Raw genomic sequence first — 20,088 nt, 5'->3', positions numbered from 1 at the left:
TTTTATGGTGTTTTATGGTGTTTTATGGTGTGGTTTCCTATGTGCTTTGGCATATATGTACTTATGGATTTATTAGTGGGTTTTATGGAGTGATACCCTATATGTTTTGGCATATTTATACGGATTTATTAATGGGTTTTACGGAGTAGTACCCTATGTGTTTTGGCATATTTATACGGATTTATTAGTACGCTTTATGGAGTGGTACCCTATGTGTTTTGCTATAATTTAGCAAATATTTTATGGTGTTCTATGGTTTTGATCTTGATGTGTTTTGGGATGTATTTGCATGTGTTTTACCATGTTTTCTGGTGTAGTTATTCCCATATATGTAGTTTTGCATGCATATTTTTGAATTATCCTATGTATTAGCATATTAACTACAACAAATTGAGAGAAAACATATATCGTTCAAGAATCGTGATTTTTATGCTTTCAGATGACTGCTTTGGCCAGTGGGGGTACCGTTTCTTTAACGAGCCAACAGACGAGCTATGGATCAACCTAACCTTGTAAGATGTGTGGCGAGTGCAGTAGTGCAAGTCAACGATCGGTGAGTCGCATGCTTTAAAGTTCCTCCGGTCCCCATCATGTCGCAGGACGAATGGTCCGTAGCGACACGGGAATTGGTTGTAATTTTTATTTTTTCAGCGAGCATAGTGACCAACGAATATCACTGTATCATTTTATATGATACAATGATAATCGTGCAAATTGTTTTTTTCTGTATTTTATATCGTAGCTCAGGATAGGGTTTTCTTGTACATATTTACATATACATATAGATTTCGAGTTTAAAAATGTAGAGAAGTCGGATGACCCTCCGATTTCACAATACACTTTTCTTTTTTTTATATGTACAAGAATTTATTTCGCGATGAGCAGATTTAAATATCGAAGTAATAGTTATGAATATCTTTGATCATTTAGATTTTTTACTTTGATATTGAAATCGCTCTTGATATTGAATCGTTCTTTCATTTTATGCGCATTATTTTAATGATATTCTTTCTTTTATAATAAAGTTAAAATATCAGTGCATTAGTTTTTACTAATGATACATTTTAGCTTAGGCATTTCAGCACACATGAAGAAAACTGGTAGGTGAAAATTACAATTGGCCTTGTTCATTTTTATTATGCCCAAAGCTCATTCGGGTACTTAGATGTACTCGCGTGGGTGGAGGGCGGTGGACAAGGTTTAGCTTTAAGTGTAATACATTTTGGCGACTGACAAAAGTAGTGAACCAATAGTGAACCACGATACAAGTTCCACATGTGTGTGTGTGGTTAGGATGTGGGATTTGTATCGTTTATTAACAATCTTAACTTACTATAACATTACAAAATACTTATCAAGAATAAATTGAAAAATTTTTACATTAGATAATTCTGAAGTGTATCACATTGCAACTACAATTTCACGGAAAGAAAATTAATAATAATGAATGCATCGTCAGTATTGTTTAATTATGTACTTATACATAGTATAGTTATCGTAGCATACACGTGTCATTTAGGTGTATGCGAAAGGTGACGTAGTATAGCATGGGATAATTAAGGTGGCGCTTAAATCAGTTTCTGTTCGGCCTAATTTTCGATGAAACGTTGACTGTTTTACCGACGTGGAATTCGAAGTTCGGGCTCCACGCTAGCATCGGGTTTTTGAAGAAAGTGAAGATGCATGGGTCTTTGGTCCTCACCACTTGCGTATAAACGTTTACGTGGGAAAATTTGATTTAATATTTATTCTTTTCCTGAAAGAAAGAGAGGAATAGATGTATTATGCATATACCTGCACATTTATTTACGAGTTATACACACAAAGGTAATCGATTTGCTCTAATGTGGACGATAATCAGATCGATGATTCTGATATAAATCTTGATTATTTGAATTGCTGACAGAACAATTTTTATTAGGTGATAATTCGTGAAAATAAATCACTGGCCAGTGACGAGCAATGTATATTGGCGATTGACGATAAAATGTAGGATTTTTTGTAGATAAATAATATGGATAATATGTTTCACTACAAGGTCTCCATTGATCTTCATTTAAACCCACGTAACACCTATAAAGCGTCAGAAACAGTTGGAACGAATTACGGTCGATATACATATAGTACACAATGTGTGTGCGTATACAATATATATATATATATATATATATATATATATGTAGAGAGAGAGAGAGAGAGAGAGAGAGAAAAGAAAAGGAAATTTAAATGAAAGAGTAAAAATAAAAGTAAGTAGATCGGTTGGTATTCACCAGGGATAATGATATCCTCGTGAAAATCCGCATCGATGGTTAGGCTCGCAACAATAATCCCAGCTACCGTATTCAGCTTGTTCGATTTCGCAAGACCAAAATCCAGTGATTTCATTTTGTTGACAAACTGTGTCGTTTTTGCAAGGATAACCATTTACCGTGTACCGTTGAAAAGTGGAAAGTTCTCTCGCTAATCGGTACATGTATACATATAATACAGAATGGAAAATGGTAAGATAATATGTCGTTGGTCATTTTTATATTTTTTGTTACTTACAATGAGAGAAAGAAAAATCACGTTCAAAATGGGCAGATCCGTGCAAAGGTTTGCTCTCATCTCCAATAAATGCCGGCTTATGTTTGAAATCATATTGATGAGGCTCGAATTTGAATTCATTTTCATCTCGAATAATAGAATCGTGAATCGAAATCGGAATATCGGTGTTAAACAGGTGTGTTGTACGGCCACTTGAATGATTTAATGTTGTGAACAAATGTGGATGATCGTATTTATCAAAAGCTGGTGTAATATTTATCGCGTGAAAATGATTCATTGTCAAACTGCAGTATGGGTCAAAATCTTTCCACGTGTATAGCATATGATTATTGCCATCGTACTCGTCGTCATCGTCGTCGTCGTCGTCGTCGTCGTAAGTGTAATCCAAATTTGGTCTTAGATCTTGCATCGATATATCGCTTAATAAGCAATTATCTCTGGTGTTGTCGGTATCGATTCTATAAATAAAATCAGAAATTCTTTTAACATTATTATTAATAGTAAATTGGTAATGCTAAGCGTATATTTTAGCCTTAGAAGAGTATAAAATACTCGCATATAGTTGAAAGACATGCAAGGTATTGTTACGCCGCCGGTGTTTCTCGTTGCTGAACATCTTTGTTGGCACTCTGGTTTCGTAACAGTCCGCATCGAAGATATTACTGCATGAGGCATTAATTTACATGGTCTATGATGTTCGAGGTAACAGAGTTGATCCTTGCGAATGGAAGACGATTCCTTGGTGTTGTATCCAGGCAAAATGGTATTCAACATTGATAATGGTAGAGTATACGTTTCGCAACCGTAATAAGAACTGCTTCTTTCGTATAATTCGGCACCATCCATGTCGGGCATATCAACAGGATTTATTTCTTCCGAAGACCAATCGGTTAAGAAACAATTTGATGATTTGCGTTCATCAGTGTGCCCAGGGTATTCCGTCAAGTATTTAAAAACGAGACTTTTGCAGACAAATTCTTGGGACGTCGTACACGCGAACTGACATTCTCCCAAATCATTAGCGAATAATAATTTTTTTATAATATACGTGGGTATAGCGAATCCGCTTCTAATTCTTGAAAAGCATTCTTCCAAAGGATATTGATTCATTGATTGTTTAGAATAGCAATGCTTCTTGGCATCTCGTATCATGATGTAACTGGTGTAATCGCGATCAGGTTCAAGGTCCGTGTAAAAGTTGATATTTCGATAGGAGAGATCGCTTAGTAAACAATTATCGGTCGGATTTGTAATTAGCACTTTGTACCTGTACGAAATAAAGTCTAGATGAACAAGTATCGCAAACTAGTAAACTTTATCTGTAGTTTAATTTAAAGACGTTCACGTTTACGTTTACGTTTACGTTTACGTTTACATCCATATCCACGTTTATCAGATTAAATTAATTTTCTTACTCGTACGATTGTTACAAATGAAAGTCGGTGGACTTGGTACAAATGAAAATTATTGTATGTATTTACCTGTAAGCAAAACTTTCACAAGGGAAGTCTGTTTCGTTTATGCACAGTTGTTCGCATTGTTCCAAATTGTGTGTCACACAAGTTTTTCGTAAGACATTTCTACTTAATTTCGAACCTGTGATAGCTCTAATCGAACATTTTCGGGTCGCTTGTGGCTGCTCGCGTTCTTCGTGAGTTGATTGCTTATCAACATGATTCAAATACCTTCCACGGGTATACTCGTTTGTGTTTAAAAGCATAAATCCATTTTGCCCGGATACAGATTGATCTCTGAGCCGAGGTTTAATAAAACTTGAAGATCTTACGTTCGCGTAAGATCCTTTGTCGTAATTCGGTAAACGATATTCGGGAAACGTATTCTCATTGACCGCAAAATCGGAATGACGAATTTGAAAATATTGTTTCCAGTTATCGTTCCAATTTCGAGTGTTTTTAAGAGGAACAAAACCTATACAACATAAAACGTTTTTCTCTTTCTTTTTTTACTTACTTTACAGGGATGGCAGATGGTAAGGCATTGTTAACAGTTTTAACATATGTGTTAAAAAATAGAAAAAAGGAGGAAAAATGAGGAAGAAGGAGAAGTATAATAGTATAGGTACTTACAATTAGTTGAGTAAATTTGTCTTACCAGAAGGATCGTCGTAATGAAATTGTTCTTGGAATCGTATGGATCCATGGGTAGGCCGGTTACTAATCGTAAGTTTGCCATTCAACGGATAATTTTCTCGATAGAAAGGTGGCCGATTTATCGATGTTGACAGTTCCTGGAAACCATCTTCTTTCTCTATGTCTTTTTGATTTAGCCACGTGTTCTGTTTAATCCGCTCATAAAGTTTAGAAGAACCCTTCGATTGCGAGGGATCGTCTCGCCGTGTTGAAGGAAGACAATTCGGTTCCCTCTCGTAATAATCATAGTTGGTATCGATTAAGAAATCGTCATCAGCGTCCATGCGAGAATACGGTGTCGACGTTAATTCGCATACACATTGGGAATCGTCCGTTCTGTGTCTTTGAATTACGAATAAGTCAAGTTAAAATCTCTTTATTGTTTTCATTCAACTAATTTTCTTTGACTTTTCGATCGTTTCCACAAAAAAAATTTTTTTACTTTTTACTTTTTACTTTTTACTTTTTACTTTTTACTCTTTACTTTTTAACAATACGTAGTAACCGTTCGAGCAACCATTGTCGCATTAACAATAGAAAAAGTTTCGTTAAGAAAATAATTTCTATAACGATAAGAAATATTAATTAATTAATAAAAATTATAAAGATTAATAAAGAATGGTGATCGATCTTCAACACGAGTGCGTGATGTTAACGTTAACGAGAAAATGACAAAGATGTCGCATCAAAGAGAATCATTACGTTGCATACCTGTGATTAAAACCTTTGCAAACGAAAGACTTTTCGTAATCGCAAACCCGACAACAATCTTCTAGGTTCTCGCAATTTACGAGGCGTTCAATTATCTCTTTTATCATTTTTCTGCCAGCTTGTACTTTCCGATGACAAATGCTAACTAAATATTCAAAAACATATACATACATAATACATATAAGCACATTATATTGTAGTATGTAGTTATTATAATTAAAGCATAATACGGAAAAAAAAAAAAAAAACACGAAAAAGCATCTCTCTCTGTTTCTCTGTGTGTCTTACAATTATAACTATCGATCTTTTCGTTTGTATGTACACTTACGTGTGAAATCATTATTATTAGTTTTCTTCATTATCATTGAGTTTTCAATTTTATGAAGGAAGATCAACGTTAATACAACAGTCCATAACCACAACTTTATGAACATTTCGTTCTTTATTTATGTTCGAATTTTTTTTAAATAATTACAGCCGACACGGTTAGATGCAAGAACACCTTTTTTTCCCCTTTCTTTTATCGATCAACGAAAGAAGAAAATTTTTCGTTCTTTTTCCGTGTTACATTTAAAACTTTTTTGAACTTTGCGATCATCAGTTTATTCGATCTAGCTTATTCGTATTCGAGTTACTATGTTAACTTTCACGGATTTATCGATGTACATTTTTCTGTTGAAATGAGTATGTAACGAAGCACACTTGATAGAATCGGGTTAACGCGTGTAGGTATCTCAGATGGAAAAACACGCAAAAAGTAATGGTGAAATTGCAGTCCCACATGATTTTATAGAAGAGTGAACGTTTCTGTAAAACTAGTGGGAGGAGGTGTTCGTTAAAGTTAGAGAAGGGGTATTGAATCGTTAAAATTTGTATACATACAAAGATTAGTGGTTCTACACTCAATGATCTACACCACTGTATTCATTCGTTTTAATCAATGAGATGTGTCGCATTGATTGGAAAAAAAAGTTATTTTTCTATCTAGCATGAATGAATGATAAATACTCTTACGCATAAGCACGTAAGTACTTACACACGTATTCGTGTTGACTAAGGATCGGTGATTTGTGTCAATGCCATTCATTAACTAACGCACTTGCAATGATTGGATGTAATAAATCTATAGTTTATAGTTTACCTATCTAATATGTATCTAACTTATGTTATCACTATGAATATATATATATATATATATATATATATTTGATAACGAAAAAGATAAACCGGTCAAAGCAGCAAATAGTATTTAGACTCTAGTAATATTATAAACATTCTCCCGATGCAAATTATGTGTATCTGCGTGAAAATGATACTCGATACAATCCTAAAAATCGTATATCGTATAAGTATTCTCATTGGGGTCGAGAAAAAAAGTGAAAAAAGAGAAAAAATTAATTTATTTCAAAAGTTATTGCTTGGAATAGAATTATTCCACTTGGTGCTGTGCTACATATTAACGTACGTACTTAGGTGTGGATGTACGGACTCACCAAAAAGACTGTTCAATGCTGTTCTCTCATTTCTATTTGTAAGACTGGCTAGGATTCTATTACGACTGTCGTCACCGGAAAGAAAACGTCCGTGGTGATTGATAGATTGATCATAGATACCGAGGAGTTTGTAATTTGCTATATCTTCTTTGCTTCTTGAAATATTAAAGAATACATTTATATGATTACGTTTTTTATGATTCTCATTGTCAGTTTGCGTTCAATACGATTTAAAATTTAAATTATATTTTACGGAAAGATAAATTAATAGGTACCTCAACAAATTTTGTTTTTCTTTTGTTCTTTTTCAGTTTCATATTCTTTGCTTTCTAATATAATAATAAAGTAACGGTTTCGGTTTCGCTACACTAGGTAAATGCAGAGGAATAAATGATTATGAAATATACATATAGATAGATATGTAAGTATTATTATACATACTGTAGAACGAAAACGAGTGTAAAAAGATTACCTGAAAAATTGCGATTTTCTGTTAACCGGTGATACGGAGAGGGAAACTGAATGCGATACTAATGTTGATAAAGTATTGCTAAGATTGGTAACAACTTCTTCATCATTTGTTTTGTCAGCATCGGTTTTAGTTAAATCAGCTTCGCTTCGAAACGCAAAGTTTCCATAGAGATGGTCAAAATCGCACCACGGCGAAACTTGCTGCTTTTTCACATAAACGTCGTAGTCCGTATGAGTTTGTAGATTTTCAAGCATTACCGACGTTTGGTTGCTGATTGCACATGTGCCATTACCTTTTACGCCAACGCTAATGAAAAAGCAAATTGACAAAAATTGATGGTATGTATTGGATATATTGGAACCATGTCTCAACGTATCGATTATATTATTGATCTATTTTATATTATATGTATACATATATTATTCTCATACCCGAATGAAAATGCATTGCAAATATTTCCACGTTTCGAACATTGTTCTTTGCATTCTGTTAAACTGGTCACCGTGAATTGAAATGCAACATCCGGATCGGATAATTTCGAGCCAATCGATATTCTTGAATAACAATCTAATAAGAAAGATAAGTATTTTCTTTTGTTATTACCGTTATTACCGTTATTACCGTTATTAGAAAATTAATGAATCAGCCTATATGTATTAATTACACACTTTTAACGCGATCTATTCGAAAAGATAATTACCATTGGTGACAACTGCTAGTCGATTATCGATCGTAAGACATAAGAATTGTGAACGGTGACAAAGGATGTTGATAACGTAAAATAGAACCGATAATAACGTATGATATCCTTCTCGTCCGAGCATTTCAGTGTCATCGATCTACAATTAAATTCACCACCAGATTATATGTACATATATGTATTTAAGTACATAATCTACATACATATGTACATAAGTGTAACTGTTCAAATTATCATTAATAAACTTTAATTATCATTAATACTTTACATAACAATATTATGAATGATCAGTTTGTATGAAATCACTGTGTGTATGTACATATGTACATATTATGTATTATATTCTGTACAAACTGTGCACTAAACTGGATACGATTAATCGTAAGTCGAATAGAAACACTTTTTATGTTTGATCAAAATTTCATCGAATATTCAATGATCCGGACTTGACTGACAATGAGGATATTGTCGGACGGTAATGCTCTCTTATACAAAATGTAAAGAGAGCTCTCCAAAGTCGCTTGCGATTACGTTAGAACCGTTTCTCTGTTCGTTGCCGTTGTTTCTCCTACCTCCATGCTTATATCTATTCATAGGCATAAAGAAACTCTTGGAGCGTGCACTCGCAACATATTGTTCTCCTGTTTGCTAATGCGTAGCAAAGACATAGCAAAGACCTTTATTTTTACAGGCGTGTTCGATTCAAAGTCATAAATTCGATGCCGTATCGCGCTGTACCGCGTCGGCCATTCTGAATTTGCGATTAGTCAGATCGCGACAACTGCTCTGTAACGTGCGCGCAACTCGATCGAAGGGAAGAACTTTCGAAAAATTACAAATAAGTACTTACTTACTTACTTAAGTAGGTATATAAAATGCTTCTCAAGAGTATCTACACTAACACGATAAATTCAACGATCAACAGAAAATCAATATTAATTGTTTTTTTCATTATCCTGTCGCTTACTAAGCATCGTCCGATCACGAATTATATCAAATTAATTTTCAAATACATTGTATCGTCATTGTTCTCAATCAATTAAGCCAACTATGCGAATCAGGTACTTACGTGGAACAGTACTAAAAGAATACTTACGTAACCAGTATGAAATCAGTTAAACATAAAGAACAAAGCTAGGACGTGTCACGCTTCGCGAAGCCGAGCCCTCAAGAAAGAATGACTCATTCTGTGATTATCATTGTATGTATACATACAATATATGTATAGTCGCGAAAACGGAACTACATTAATTGGATAGTTCCAAAAAGTAAACGGAACCAATACAAACATTCTATTAGAACTCTTGTTATCGTCTACATTATCGTCGACGATTAAGCGTAGGTAAGTACGTGTATAACGTACAGCGTGTAATTTATCGTTCGAACGGGTGTGCATAAATTATTGCACTCTCCAAGCTCAGACACCACGAGAAAAAAAAAAAAAACCATGTGAGTACACATTGTTTTAATATACATATGTATATGTATATGTAAGTACTTATTCAAAGGAGGAACTATTAAGATGGATGCTATTATAGTTAAATATCGTCCAGCCTAAATTATATGCAGATTTGTTAAACGTATGAAATATTATTCAATTTTATTAAAAACATTGTAAAAGTACTAAATACACGACACTAAGGCAGTTATCATCATTTTTATCTTATATTTATGGAAGACATCGATCCTATTTGAATTTACGAGTGTCGTTCCTATTCACCGATTGAGAGTGTGAATACATATTTACAAGTGTGTGCATATGTGCACGCGCGAGAGCGAACATAAAAGAAAAAGAACAGTGAGTATGCAAGAAAAAAAAAAAAAGAAAAAGAGGAAAAAACAGAAAAAGAATAGGTATAATCTTCCACGTTAAATTGGAGTTTAATTCTTTAAAAAAAAAAAGAAAAAAAAGTGCAAGGCTACACTATATATGTATGTATACGTATAGCACGGTACAATTCAAGAATTATCAATGAGAAAAGACTAACAGCAAGTGTACGGTCTTTCGTGTATTCCATGAGCAATGCTAAGATTTTGAGGGCATTCCTCGAGAGACGGTGTAACCGAGACATCTGTACCGTTCCAAATCGAATTTCTTGATTCGTATACTCTGATGGACATAGAATCCTGTTTGGTCGAAGATAATGTAAGAAGACTCATACCGATATCTAAAAATACGTTTTCGATCCCTTCGTTTTGAAGCACCGATGTTTCATGGTAACTTGCACCGATTTTTGTCGCGTAAACTTTACCCTCTTCGGCATCGACTTGTCGTTCTTTTATCAAATCCGATTTATTTCCTATCACAACCAACACTATAGCTTCTTCAACGTTCCTACGAAGTTCGGTTACCCATCCTTTCATTGCTGCAAACGTGTTATATTGAGTTAAATCAAACACTAGCATAGCCGCGTTAGCGTTTCGATAGTACATCGGTGCCATTGATCTGAATCTTTCTTGTCCCGCTGTATCCCACACCTGTGAATAGTACCCGATGAAAAAAATATTGCTGAATACTGTACTAAATACGATCAATACTATGATTCGTTCTTTCATATGTTAATAACCCGCGATGATTACAATAATTATTATACATATACATATATATGAATCTTTAATGATTCATAAGAAAATTTATATGTAGTATTCAATTTCTTTTAAGAATATTCTAAACATAATTACAGTGAGTTTCGTATATTTGTTACAAATTGTTGAAACATAATGAAACATTGAATAAAAGTAAACGCTGCGACATATAATTCTTGTTATGTGTTAACAGAATTGTTGTTATACCTGTAACATTATTTTCGCATTGTCCACATTTAATTTACATGTAAAGAATGATGCACCTATCGTAGGATTTACATGTTCGTTAAACGCCTTCCCAACATAACGGATAATCATACTTGTTTTTCCAACCCCTGAAAAATCAATTAATCAGTGTACTTAGTTTATTGAAAGAATGTAAAACAGAAAAACTCTCCTGTTTTGAGATGTTTTTAGCATATGCAAATTTTCAATATTTGCAAGGTATACCTTTCATAATACTGAACTTATTAGAATGTAATAAATTGTTATTAAGTCCAGTGCAGGTATGCGTAATACAAGATGTTATACTTGAGTAAAATGAATGATTAGTATCAAAGTCCTGTATAAAAGGTAATTCCTTGCGAGTAAGTTAACCTAAACGTATCTTTACTTTTACAATTGCTATACGACAAAAATGATGAATTAACTAAAAAATATCCATAAACAGGTAGAAAAATATAAAAGAAATATCGAGTGATAAATGATAGAATGTTCACGAATACACGTAGCAAAAGATGAATGAAAATGAACGTGAACAAATATGAGAAAGCAGCAAATTACACTGCTTCGTATAATGACCTTCCTGATCGTAAATTTAAACCTACCATGCGATCCCAACGCTACTACCTTTCCCTCCACAGTTTTCATCTTCTACATGATAGTGTAATGTACAATAACGAAGCGAATTTCATTTCTTATTCGTTCATTAAGCAACTGATCGAATAAAAATGCAACTAAGTATCTATAATATACACCATAAGTATACAAGTTCTACTAGTAAGAAACGACGTGACAGCTACCTGGTGCCATTTCTTGTTTACGGTACAAGTTGTCGGTAACACAGTGCTTGGAATAAGCTCGAAAGATGGCGAAATTTTACGAAAACACACCTTTCTTCCTTCCTGCTGAACAGATTGCAAAGAAATTTGAGGGACGTGTTGAGGAGGCCCTAAAGAATACCGTTCTGGCCCTTATTTTACCCAAATCGTCAAAAAGTTATAAAATATTGAAATTGGTGTCTGTCCACGGTCAAGAAAATGGCGGATCGAACTCACCTGCATTAATTTGTTCGTAATATAAACATTTTTGCGAATCGTATGTCCAAATAAAGACCAGAGCGTCATTCTTTGGGTCGGATAGAGCAAAACGAGCACTCAGGGGATGATGTACAAGCTTTCGTTTAGAAAAATAGTGGGAACAACGTCAAAAAGGTAAAACAGACTACATACAAACTTAGTTCCTCGTTTTTTCTCTAGGACGCGCAGTTCATTCGTTTAGTATGCTCGACAGTGCTCACATTCCAAAATGTGATTAAATTGTATATTAGGTATGAAAAATACAAGAAACAGCAGACAGAGTTGAAGAGAAGACCGGAGTCATGACTTCTGACATCATTTTCATATTGTCTTCAGAAATGCGTAAGCTGAAAATTTATACCCTATTTTGTCGATATACATTAAAATCCGAATAAAATAACATATTTCTCATTTATTCTGCTTTTATCATGATAATTTATTAAATACCATTAATATCTTTTGTATTTTTCTATCTTCTTTCTTATATTTCGATGTTTTAAAGTGGAAAAAGCAGGCCTATCCGACTCTTATACATATGTATGTATATTGCCTGTATGTATACACATTACCGTGTCCACGTAATGACCAAGAAATCGTAGGTGGCGATACTGTCTAATTGGCCGCAGTGACTACAGATCCATAAGTCGAGTCGAAGTGGTCGAACTGGTCGAACTGGTCGAACTGGTCGAATTGAATTATTTAGCATAATACGTGATATCTGGTATGAAAACCGTTCAATCATCCAAATTAAGTTTGGTATGTATATCCATATACATATGTATATGTGTAAAATACTATATGTAGATAGTTTCCTATTTATTATTTATTCAAAGAATAAATACATAGTTACATGTATATTAGGTTAGTCTTTTCTATCTTTGATTAAAGGAAATTAATTTCATATATTGTTCACTATTATTTAGAAATAAGATTATCAGAACATTGTAAAAAATTAAATGATGATAAATAAAACAATCAACATGTGAAAAAAGTATCGAAATATTTAAATAAAACCTAAAAATATAAATAAAGATATAATTTATAAAAAACATTTATGTACATATGTATGTATGTTATCTAAATACCTTTTATTGGAAACGAAAAAATTAGTATTTAAGCTGCGATAAGAGCGTTGATTAGAAGAAACTAAGGGCTGCAAAAACTAGATAAAAGAAAAAAAGCGCCGCTTCGATCGACGCTCTTATATTTTATATCGCAGCTCCAACATAAACATGCCCCAGCCAATCTGATTGAAGAGCCATCTACAACTTTTTCGTCACTATCACTAATTAGACAGGTGGAAGAAGCTAAAGGCGAATAGGCTTGTTCCCCGCAGTATAGTTATCGTAGCATACACGTGTCATTTAGGTGTATGCGAAAGGTGACGTAGTATAGGAAGCCGTTAGTTGGATGCAATAACTGAGGTGGCGCTTGAATCAGTTTCTGTTTAGTTTAATTTTCGATCAAACATAGGCTGTTTTACCGATACGGAATTCGGAGTTCAGCCTCGACGCATTTTCATTGCTACCACTAACAATAAGAATGCTGTAATAAACTGAAACTGATGAAACTTATCGTTATAATAAAATTCAGATAATTCAATATCACGCATAATATGTACATGTACTTGTGCAATATATTGAAATAGTTAGTCACAATCACAATAAATAAGTACTTATCCGAGTTTGCATCATGACCAATCTTTCTTTCAACGAACGAACGAATGAATGAATGAATGAATGAACATCGGACGACAAAGGTTACCAACGTTAACATTTTATTCGTCATAGAGGACGCCGATGTCGCTCTCAACTTGTTTTCATCGTGGCGTTCTCTTCGTTACTGTTCGTTACTCTTTTCGTATCGTCGTATTCAAACTGCTACTGTGATTATTGTTACAATGTTCATCTCATTATTATATTTTCATTAAATGTGTTATTAATCGTTGTACACTTTCATTATTAGTTTTGATATAATGGCGTCACCGGCTCCGCCATTATAGTTTAGATTTTAGACAATCGGTAAGAGTAAACGTTGTAAGTAGCTCTACAAAAAGAAACAAACACGAAATTTCTCGATTAGTTTCTTACGAAAATCGTTTCCAGTTTCCAAAGTTTCTGAACAAACTGTGTTCGCGTTGTCTTTGGAACAGCAAGGCAACAACGACAGCGTATATACATATATACATACATACACTTGTAATTCGATTGAGTTAAATGTATATTCTTCTCTTTAGAAAATTTTCTACACTTGTGAGAAACTGCTTACCGCATCACCAAAATGCCAAAAACTCGGTTAGTTACACGTTCGGCGTCGAACAGTCGTCCATCTCATATGACGTTAAATCTGGAGTGTACAGAGGAGCCACTTAGCGAAGCCCAATTAACGTTACGATTAGAATTGAAGGAAAATTATGACAGAGTTTGTTTCCTTTTTTTCTCTTTCTTACTGTACTGTTTAAAATGTAATTTCAAACGTTATATCGCATTCTTACTTGATTCGTTTCTTTATATTTTAGGTAGCTGCTACTTTAGAAGAATTGGTTAAAGATCATGGAGGTAAATTGGTATGCCAAGCTGGCAATGTCAACGGTTATCAATATACATTGTAGGTATCATTTTCTACATAGATGTTATCTTTTCGCAATTGCTGCTCTTTTAGCAAACTTAGAGTTTGTATCTTCTCGTATACCAGGCCTCCAACTCCTGCACAAGCAGTGGTTAAAAATAATCCTCAACCCATTGTAAACATAGTAAGTGTTGTATAAATTCTAAACCACACGTTGTACATTGCATAATTACTAATATTATTGATGGTGCTTACAGAATCAAAGTAAAAGTCAACCTATTAAGCTCAATGTATTAAATAACTCGAATGGCTCTCAAGGCAACATACAGTTGGTTGTGGATTCACGAATGGGAGTCATTTTAGGATCTGTACCTCAGCCTCAAGGTATACATATATATTCATACATACATGTAAAGGTAAAGAAGTACATATAAAATAATAAAAGAAAAAACTACAGGAACCACTATAACAACTGTTCCATCAAGCTCAGTATCTACGCCAATGGTAACACCAGGATCAACATCGGTATCTACAGTAACAGCCATGTCTACCGTTACGCATTCCCAAACGGAAAATGTATGATACTTTAATTATCATTGCTTTACATAATTTACTAGGAAAGCTTGTTCCATACTTGTTGTTGTCCTTTCAGATTTTAATGAGTTCTTGTATGCTAATAAACCGTATTATTACGAATCTACACGTATACATAGAATATTGTGCGTTTTAAATGCAGATGGCTATTAGTTATTTCATCTTTAAATTCATACAGAGTTGGCAACTTGTATACAAACAAATAATTCCTCGTAATTAATGAAGAAATTGCTTAGCATTTAGCCGACTGTTTCGCATTCTTTTATCCGAAAACAATTGTTACGGCAGGATAGACATACCTTATCGATACTTGAACATTAAACTAATGGTCGTTTACATTAAAATCATGTATAGGAGGGGAAATTCGTAATGATTCGTAATATCTATCAACTCGTAACAGCTCATTTAAATCTAAGAGGACAACTTCAGAAACTATATTATAGTAAGAGTATGTTGATTTTCCTCAGTATAAATATACTCGATCTGGACGCAGAACAAAGGTTCTTCAAGTGCAACAACCTGACGTTATAGAGGAAGTATGTTACGCGTAAATATCCTTTAATTTAACATTTTTCTCATTCAGTTAACTATCTGACTGTTAATTATGTAGCCAGCCCTGATTGCTCGTGGAAGACAAAAATTAGGATGTTCAACGCATGTTGTCACACCAAGTAAGTTAAGTTAAGTTAAGTTAAGTTAAGTTAAGTTGATCGTATTCAATCCTTTTTCCCTTGCAATGAAACTTGGTGTATGTAGATTATTAGCGTACACGTAAGTGCGTAAGTAGCGTACGCTCATTTTTCAGCTACTACAAGTCCCCAAGGTGTTACTAATCTTAGGATAAAAACTGTCAATAAACAACAAATTGCATCAGCAGTGACGTCAACGTCGACGACTGTGAGCACGAGCACAGAATCATCTAGCAGACTAACTATCACAAAACCAACTGAACATACAAGCATCGGTGGAATAGCGGTTGGAAGTAAAAATTCAGGTTAGCAGAAGAATCTCTGACAGATTAAGAGACGGGTTAACCCGTATCAAATAGATTTTTCCTCTCACTGATATTCATAACTTTATATAATTTAGCTTGCGATCAAGTCGATGAATCGAAGAAGAATCATCCTGACGGTAGAGAAGTGACTTTTAACAAAATGAACGGAGGTAGAACATTTCCTTCTTTGGTTGTTATAGCTAGACCGAGCCTTCGCACGAAGGATATCGCGCCACAGATAGCCCAAAAGGAAAGATCGGAGTTAGGTATTTATTAATATATGTAACTATCAGCTATTATCCTTTTCTTTCTTTTTTCTCGCTTTTTTTTAAAAAAAGAAACCACTATTCTCCGTTTCAGATATGAAAGTAAAGAGTGTACTCATGTTTTCGGCCACAAAGTTCGCCGAATGGTTGATACAGCAAGGATTAGTGAAATCTGAACAATATTGTGCTCAACACAGCAATAGTTATCAAAAAACTAAATTAAAATTGGGAATGTACAGCGATCAAGGTACATTTCCATATTCGGGAGGATACGTGTGGATTTCAAGCTGTTGTCCGGATCGTTTCGTTTCTGTCTTTTCCGGTTCGATATTTCAAGGGGCAACTTACACGCCCACTGTTCTGCTAAAATTAATTTATCATTGGGCGTGTCAGACGAATGTTCAGAACGTTATTTCTTGGGTGAAAGTGTCAAATGTATACGTGAAAAATTTTTATACGCATTTACGTAGTGTTTGCACAGCCGCAATTTCGGATAAAGCTCGAAAAATGGGGGGTAAGAATTCAGTAATACAAGTTGGGGTAATTAGTTTAGGTACAACGTCGCAAGATGGAAACCTACGGCAAGTTAAGGTCGAGGTGCTCGGCGTATTGGACTATACCACCCTCGATTTAAGATTAAGAGCATGCGATCCGGTGCAGGACGGCGATCGATCGTATAAACAGCGATTCAATAACATTTTACATCCGTTGAAAGAATGGGTACATACAGATTCGAAAATTATGACGGATTTCACCGTTGATAGAAACACGCTCGAAGAAATGGGTTTTTATCACGTTACGCAATCAGCATTTTCCGACCAAACTTCCCGAAATTTTATGAGCAACTATCATATAATGGAATATTTAAGAAAAATTGTTCCACGAATGTTCCAAAATACCCTCAGTTTACTCAACAGGCAAATGATACAACAGTTCCTGGACGAACTGGTGTGGAGAGAAATATACGGCTCGACCGCTGCCCGAGCATTCGACAACATAATAGCACATATTGCCGAGCAAACAAAGATCGATTCAAACGAATGCCTTTTAGATCGTTTGACCAAGATAGCTGCCAATCCTTTTCATAATTGGTCCTATTCAAACGCGAATTTACCACCGTTAACGCCTCTTGTAACGATCAACAAAGATGAAACGCAATCAAACAACGAAGTTTTCATCCAAGCTAGCGGTAACGCGAAACAGCAACAGCAACAGCAACAGCAACAGCAACAGGAGGTGTCATCATTTCCTACGGCAGTAAGATCATACGTTGGTCCAAAAAGAGGACGAAAGAGAAATATTGGTGCAACAACTGTCAGACCGGAACCCGAAACGAAGAAACAGCCGGTCTTTGATTCGAAAGCTGTTAGAGATAAAGAAAACGACAAGGAAAAAGAAAGTAAAAATGATCAGATACAGTTGCAAGAATTTTATTATGCCACCATGGAGGGTGATAAGACTATTTTGTTAAACGAGCACAAATATTCATTGTATTTCAAGTGTTTCCTCTGTGCGTCAACGATGCGTTCTAACACAGATGTGATCGAACATACGATTGGTCATGTGCCGCCCCAAGTTCCCGGTCAATCCGATTCCCCTGTCTGTCGATATTGTTGTACAGCATTTTCCTCTCAACATCAAATGATTACACACGTGACGGAAGCGCACAGTAATTTCGGTCATTCAGACAGCGATATGGTTGTTTGCGCCATTTGCGAACAAAAGTTCGGCAATAGTGGCCTCCTTATCAGTCATTTGTCGTCGATGCATTATCCCTCGGAGATGCCGTATCGGTGTGAGAGTTGTGGTTACCGTACTTCCAGTCATAAAGATGCGATCGATCATTTTTATCGAGTTCACGAAAAGGGCCAAGATTTACAATGTCCTTATTGCTTGAAGGTAATACGGTTCGTAAACGAAGGCAATCCGAGTGTTACCAGCGTTTACGCGTTTCTCTTGCATATGCAGAGGCATGTTATTCGAAGGGAACAAGGACGAGGAAACAAATGTCCGAGATGTTGTCTCTGGTTCAATCAGAAGAGTTGCTTGAAAATTCATCAAAGAGAATTACACGATTGCGTCTCTGGTTCGAAAGTAATACCGTATTCGTGCAGTAACAACGGTATAATGATATCGAAACAACGACCGCAGAATAGACGATTCGATATCGAAAGTCCTCTTACCGAGGACTTACCATACGACGAAAAAGTTAAAAAATGGATCACCGGTCCGATAACAGTGAACGTTCCGGTCGAAAATCTCTCCTGTCAAGAATGCGAGGAGGACATCGACGAACAAAACCATTATCCAGGTGAACAGAGATGTCAACAATGTCGTTACATAACTTGTTGTTGGCGAGCGTTCAAAGAACATCAACAACAAATTCATAACGAACGACCGATGACCAGTTTGGTAGTTCCCTCTCCGCTCGTTAATATCCCCTTAGACAGAAAGATGCAATGTTCGTGTGGTTATACGACAACTGATGGAAACCAGTTAGCTACGCATTTGATTAAATGCGGAAAAGTATCTGCTTATCCGCTAGAGGATACGGTACCACCTGGCATGTTGAACAGTTTAGGTTTAGTTCCAAGAAACAATTCGGACGAACTGGATCTGGATGGTAGTAATAAAAGGACTAATTCACATTAACACATACACACAGCGAATCTCGTTGATCGTAAATTTATATCAAAGTCGTCAAGTTAGAGTGAATTAAATTTGAGAGGAAAAATACAAAAAATACAAAAAATAAAATAAAACAAAATTCGTCTCTACCTTATTAAAAAAAAAAAAAAAAAATAAATCTAGGCCAGACATCGAACACGGTATACTGACATGCATAATCACACATATAACAGGCCAATAATATCAGAGAAGGAATTATTGAATAGTAGAATTCAAATTGGTTGTTTGTATCGTGATGCATCAGTGCAATTTCTTCTTCCTTCTCATTGTAAAATATCGTAAGCTTTTATTCAATGAATTGCGATTGTAGCCCTGATAAAAATATTTTTCTGCATATCGGTTTAATATTTAAAATCGATATCTCATATTAAGTGGACACCAATGAAAATCATATAAATGAGTCGTTCACAAATTTTCTACAAGATATACGGCTATGCAATGTACATCATTTGAACGCGTTATTACCAACGATTTATAAAACATTTTCATTGGACATCCGTCGATAACACATTCAAGTATGTTTTATATTACTCGTTGAGTTGTATCTCTTCATACGAAATAACAATAAACCGTTACACGAACAAAATACGTCACTCGAAAATTACATACGTACATCTTCGATTGATGTATGTATGTATGTATGTATATATGTATGTACATACATATACGTGAAGAAACGTTCCTTTTTCTCAGACTTCCATGCACAATATATAGAGTACAAAACTCACTTCTTTTTTTTTTTTTTTTAAACTTTTATTTAGCAAGTATGTATATTCTCTTGTAATTTCAATAATAAATGTAGCACGCATATATTTTTATCTGGTCAAATGTATACGTATACCGCAGTTCACCAGAGTCCATAACTGCGACGCGCAGATTGGAAGATGGTGGGGGAACGCAGCGAGCTCTCTGCTAATCGCTTTCCACTTCGTTTGGGAGTATCGCCAATCAGGGGCGAAGATGCGCACTGGAGATGCGCGTAGAACGAAAATCGGTCTTTTCGCAGTTATGGACTCTGGTG

General features: G+C 35.0%; 3 protein-coding genes across 23 annotated transcripts; 1 reads left to right on the top strand and 2 right to left on the bottom strand.

Moving 5' to 3' along the window:
- The first annotated feature begins 468 nt into the window (after positions 1–468).
- LOC114880486 lies at positions 469–19,262 on the top strand. 8 transcript variants are annotated; one of them, XM_046288653.1, is made up of 12 exons: positions 11,791–12,299; positions 12,460–12,713; positions 14,194–14,378; positions 14,476–14,564; positions 14,652–14,709; positions 14,783–14,909; positions 14,983–15,101; positions 15,587–15,655; positions 15,730–15,790; positions 15,925–16,113; positions 16,209–16,379; positions 16,474–19,262. In XM_046288653.1, the coding sequence occupies exons 3-12, from the start codon at positions 14,238–14,240 to the stop codon at positions 19,029–19,031; spliced, it is 3,582 nt and encodes a 1,193-aa protein (XP_046144609.1). In that variant the 5' UTR covers positions 11,791–12,299; positions 12,460–12,713; positions 14,194–14,237; the 3' UTR covers positions 19,032–19,262. The 8 variants fall into 8 exon arrangements, with proteins under 8 accessions (XP_029052362.2, XP_046144609.1, XP_046144610.1 ...); XM_029196529.2 differs by lacking the exons at positions 11,791–12,299; positions 12,460–12,713 and adding an exon at positions 469–553; XM_046288654.1 differs by lacking the exons at positions 11,791–12,299; positions 12,460–12,713 and adding an exon at positions 13,005–13,978 and having other exon boundaries at positions 15,997–16,113.
- Positions 1,460–9,552, bottom strand: LOC114880487. Of its 12 annotated transcripts, XM_046288655.1 has the most exons (13): positions 8,342–8,917; positions 8,074–8,212; positions 7,805–7,940; positions 7,374–7,679; positions 6,902–7,056; positions 5,409–5,553; positions 4,660–5,039; positions 4,029–4,476; positions 3,104–3,814; positions 2,548–3,005; positions 2,271–2,460; positions 1,824–2,073; positions 1,460–1,756 (listed from the first exon to the last, which is right to left on the bottom strand). In XM_046288655.1, exons 2-12 carry the CDS (start codon positions 8,195–8,197, stop codon positions 1,842–1,844), a joined length of 3,285 nt encoding a protein of 1,094 aa, XP_046144611.1. In that variant the 5' UTR covers positions 8,198–8,212; positions 8,342–8,917; the 3' UTR covers positions 1,460–1,756; positions 1,824–1,841. The 12 variants fall into 12 exon arrangements, with proteins under 12 accessions (XP_046144611.1, XP_029052370.2, XP_029052372.2 ...); XM_029196537.2 differs by lacking the exon at positions 8,342–8,917 and adding an exon at positions 9,170–9,552 and having other exon boundaries at positions 1,460–2,073; XM_029196539.2 differs by lacking the exon at positions 8,342–8,917 and adding an exon at positions 8,924–9,163 and having other exon boundaries at positions 1,460–2,073.
- LOC114880493 (ras-related protein RabJ-like) lies at positions 9,657–11,771 on the bottom strand. Of its 3 annotated transcripts, none has more exons than XM_029196554.2 (3): positions 11,682–11,771; positions 10,867–10,994; positions 9,657–10,551 (listed from the first exon to the last, which is right to left on the bottom strand). In XM_029196554.2, the coding sequence occupies exons 1-3, from the start codon at positions 11,689–11,691 to the stop codon at positions 10,057–10,059; spliced, it is 633 nt and encodes a 210-aa protein (XP_029052387.1). In that variant the 5' UTR covers positions 11,692–11,771; the 3' UTR covers positions 9,657–10,056. The 3 variants fall into 3 exon arrangements, with proteins under 3 accessions (XP_029052387.1, XP_029052386.1, XP_029052388.1); XM_029196553.2 differs by lacking the exon at positions 11,682–11,771 and adding an exon at positions 11,487–11,675; XM_029196555.2 differs by lacking the exon at positions 11,682–11,771 and adding an exon at positions 11,110–11,466.
- Positions 19,263–20,088: the final 826 nt, after the last annotated feature.

Source organism: Osmia bicornis, chromosome 14, assembly GCF_907164935.1.
Source record: "Osmia bicornis bicornis chromosome 14, iOsmBic2.1, whole genome shotgun sequence".
Classification (NCBI taxonomy): domain Eukaryota; kingdom Metazoa; phylum Arthropoda; class Insecta; order Hymenoptera; family Megachilidae; genus Osmia; species Osmia bicornis.
This window is presented reverse-complemented; position numbering and strand designations above follow the sequence as displayed.